This window comes from Chrysochloris asiatica, unplaced genomic scaffold, assembly GCF_000296735.1.
Source record: "Chrysochloris asiatica unplaced genomic scaffold, ChrAsi1.0 scaffold00150, whole genome shotgun sequence".
NCBI lineage: Eukaryota > Metazoa > Chordata > Mammalia > Afrosoricida > Chrysochloridae > Chrysochloris > Chrysochloris asiatica.
In genome coordinates, this window is record NW_006408668.1 from 7,801,990 (window position 1) to 7,805,901 (window position 3,912).

A 3,912-nucleotide genomic window follows, 5' to 3' on the forward strand; every position below is an offset into this window, starting at 1 on the left:
GGTCCTGCTGACTGTGCCTTTCATCACTTGTTTCTCTGTGCTACAATCGTTCATGCGTTCTGAAATAAAGAAGTTAAAAAGAGCCATGTTGAACTCAAGAATTTGTTCTAATAAAGTATGTAAAACTTGATGAGCAGTATTAATTGATTTTTTCTTACACTCATACAGTAGTAGTTTTCTTGATCTATTTCCCAGTAGAAAATGGGAGTGGGTCCTATATATTTCATTTGTTCAAGTCTTTATAAAGAACAGAAAGCCTTAATGTTAAGACAGTGAATCAACGGTATGCAAGTGTTTACTCAATTATAAAAAACCGTAACAGTTCCCCAAATCAGAGCAGCCATTGTGGGTTGCTCCATGGGGTGGTTTTTTTATTTTGGGCATAGAGTTGTTTCAGGTGATATAGGTTCCAAGTCCTGGTGTGGCGCTGTAGGATAAACACTGGAGTGCTAACCATCAGGTTAGTGGTTCAAACCCACCAGCTAGCTGCTCCTCAAACTATACAGGGTCTGAGTTGGAACGGAGTCGATGGCACTTAATAGGTTCTATAGGCTTTTTTAGGTTAGAGTGAGATCAGGTGATGATGTAAATGTTTCAGACCTCGCACATTAGAACCAGCTTGACTACTGCACGTAGTGAGCGGTCTGCTCTCATCACAGTCTCCACACCAAGACTCCTTTCAAAGTAATGCCTGTTGTTCATGCGCTGTCAAGTCAGTTCTACTTTCAGTGAACCCTGCACAGCATTTCCAGTGCTTACTCTACAGCGCCACCTCAGTACTCCAAGGACTGTCTAATTCATAACTAAAAACTGTTTTCCCCATGCCCTTGTCACTTTTGTGCATATCATCGACATTAAAACAAGCCAAATGCATGCTTTTAATTCAAAAAATATTTAATTATAGATATGTACATTTATTAGTTTTAAGGAATGTTAATTGACAATAGTGTTCACATATATTTTCCTTAACTCTGCAAACTTTACACTTTATGATATCTACAATGATCATTTATTTACAAACTTTACAAGAAATCACCAGCACTGCACCAATACTGTTGACAACAGCTAAGATTTAATCTTCTCACTTTTTCTTTTCATTTCACTCTGTATTTGTAGAAAGAACACAGGGTGTGAGTAAAGTTCCATCCTAGTGCTAGCGACAGTCCGTAGAGTAGGATAAGAGGTGCAAATGGATAGAGAAGAATTACTGTATTTTTCAAAAATGGCAATGCTGGAAAAGAAACATCCAGATTAAATAAGGTAAATATACATGACTAATACAATAAATGAACGTTCTGAAAGATGGTTCTTACAACAACATATGGGGCCAAAATGGGAAACATTTGCATCAACAAAATGATACTAAGCTCCCCTTTTGTGCTGCTTCCTTAGGGCTCTGAAGAAACTAAGAGGGAGGATTTCAATACAAAGCATGAATGAGAAGTGAGTGGATCTGGGACTCTCAGGTTAAGAATGAGGACAGACATCATAAACAATAAGTAATAGATTTAAATCTCTGAATGCTTCAGAAGCCTGGAAGAGTCCATCTTAAATTGCCAACAGAAAGGGAGGAATTTTGTTACAGGTAAACAACTTTTAGCCATTTGAGATTTCCCAATTTAAAAACGGGAGTCCTGGTGAGGCGCTGTGAGATAAAGCACTGGACTGCAAGGTCAGTTTGAACCAAAAGGTCGGTTGTTCATATTCACCAGCCACTCCTTGGAAACCCTACTTAGGACTGCTATGCGTTGGAACCGACTAGATGGCACTTGACAACAATGTAATAAAGCGTGCCATGGAATCCCTCCTTTGAGATGGTGAGAGTTCTACTACAATCTAAAGCTTTAGGGAAGCACTACGTCTGGCCCCTGAACCAGTGTTTCCTGCTCAGTGGGACCTTACTCATGCATTCTAAACTAAGTAATTCTCATGTAGAAGTCCCCAAATGAAAACTGTTTTCAACTGAAGGGGGGATTATCAGGAGACAACTGAAAATTCTGTGGAGAAAAACACCATGCTGCCGTGTTCTAATCACTTAAGTAAAAATTCATTATGAAACCGGAATATCACAAACGTCTTCCCCAAATAAAGCATTGCAATTTGAGGGCATTTTAAGTAATCTCTGGCAAAGACCCCTATGGCTGGATAAGGACAAGTCTCTACATTGTTTGTATTTACATTAAAGTCTAATCATGCAAATTAATGAGGGCTAGACAAAAAGCTAAGACAAGTCCCAAAGGAAAAAAATCTCACTTTTATTTAGCTTCTATTAAATCATTTCCTACTAGGAATGAAGAACATAGTATGTTCCGCATATTAAGACAAATGAACTGACAACAAGGGTTAATACATTTGCAAATATGTCCTGAGGTTGTAAAAGTTGAGTCTGACCATACTAACCAAAACAAATCCACTGCCAGCAAGTCAATTCTGACTCAAAACAACCCTATAAAGGATTTCCAATACTGCCAACTGGTGGGAGTGAACCACTAACCTTGTGGTTAGCAGTCTAGTGCTTAACTTACAGTGCCACCAGGGGTCCTTACAGAACCATAAAGTGGCTGTACAAACTGAAAATCAGGCAAAAAGATGATTCAAAGGTTTTAGACAGATTTAATTTCACATATCCACATGTTTAGACACCTAACCCAACCCTTTCCTCACAGCACCCTACCCACTGGTAACCCCGAACCTAAAAGCAAGAGAGAAAAGGGAGAGGGAAACTTGTGGGTTCCTACAAGTAACTTGGAGAAGACCAATAATGGTCTAACTTAGTTGTTTGAAACGATAATTCGCTATACGTTCTCTCTGGGTGACTGGGAGCAAGTTACTTCCTCTCTCTCTGTGCCTTAGTTTGAAAACTGGAGATCAAGTGAAGATTATATGAAGATTAAGTGAGATTTCTTCAAAATACTTGGGACAGTGCCTGTCAGGGCTCCATGGTAGTGGGGGTAGTTGTGTGCTATGGGGTCGGTTCCAACTCAGAGCAACCCTATTAGGTTTCCTATACAGGGTTTCCAAGGCTGGAAATCTTTCTCCCTCTGTGTACCTGGTGGACTTGAACTGCTGAACTTGTGGTTAGCAGCCCAACACTTAACCCACAACACTATACCCAGGCTCCTGTAAGGGCTCAATGGTGGTGGTTATGTGCTGTGGAGTCAGTTCTGACTCATAGGGATGCTGCATAGGATTTCTGAGGCTGTAAATCTTTATGGCAGCAGAAAGCCTCATATTTTATCCATGGGATGGCTGGTAATTTCGAACTGCTGACCTTAAGGTTAACAGTCCGACTCGTAATCACTACACCACCAGAGCTCCTTAAAGGCTCAATAGAAGTTATTAGTGTTACTAATAGAACTGCTTCCCTTCCCACCAGAACCCCAATTTTCCAAAAAGCATTTTTCAAATCACTTACCACTGTATCCTAAGAAGGTTACATAGATATAATAGCCAACTGCAATCAACCACAATGTATTTCCAATGCAGTATCCAATGAACGTGTCTGTTAGGATAACATCTGTCAGAAGAGATGCAAACAAAGACTCTTAACCACTGCATACAATGAAGGCTTTCTGGAAATATTTTGAGAACTGCTACTTACGATTAATGAAAAACAGCTGGATAAAATGCAAAATGACCAAGAGCGGATAGAAAGCATTCAGATGCACATCAAAGGCATAGCCCCACTCCACATCAGAGTCTCTACTCTGTCGCTTCACTAAGTACTTGTTAGAGATGAACCTGAAAAGCAAAATTAATTCTCACAATATCGTTATAGTTGACCATTGAGCAACACAGGTTTGAATGGCTCCAGAAGCTCAAGTTGGAGTAGCCCCCTAAAATGCCATGCTTGCTAATCATCACTTCATAAGTAGTTCATTTCTTGCCCAGAAGGTTACCATCGCACGGGTT

The 3,912-nt window shown here is 40.0% G+C and overlaps 1 protein-coding gene across 1 annotated transcript in view; it reads right to left on the reverse strand.

The window, feature by feature from the left end:
- Nucleotides 1-882: 882 nt before the first annotated feature.
- UNC50 (unc-50 homolog (C. elegans)) overlaps nucleotides 883-3,912 on the reverse strand; it is a 16,968-nt gene continuing 13,938 nt past the window's right edge. Inside the window, exons 3-5 of the mRNA XM_006870753.1 lie at nucleotides 3,602-3,741; nucleotides 3,416-3,517; nucleotides 883-1,231 (exon numbers count right to left, since the gene is read on the reverse strand). Of these exons, the coding sequence (XP_006870815.1) occupies nucleotides 1,095-1,231; nucleotides 3,416-3,517; nucleotides 3,602-3,741 (379 nt within the window). The 3' untranslated portion in view covers nucleotides 883-1,094. The remainder of the gene's footprint in view (nucleotides 1,232-3,415; nucleotides 3,518-3,601; nucleotides 3,742-3,912) is intronic.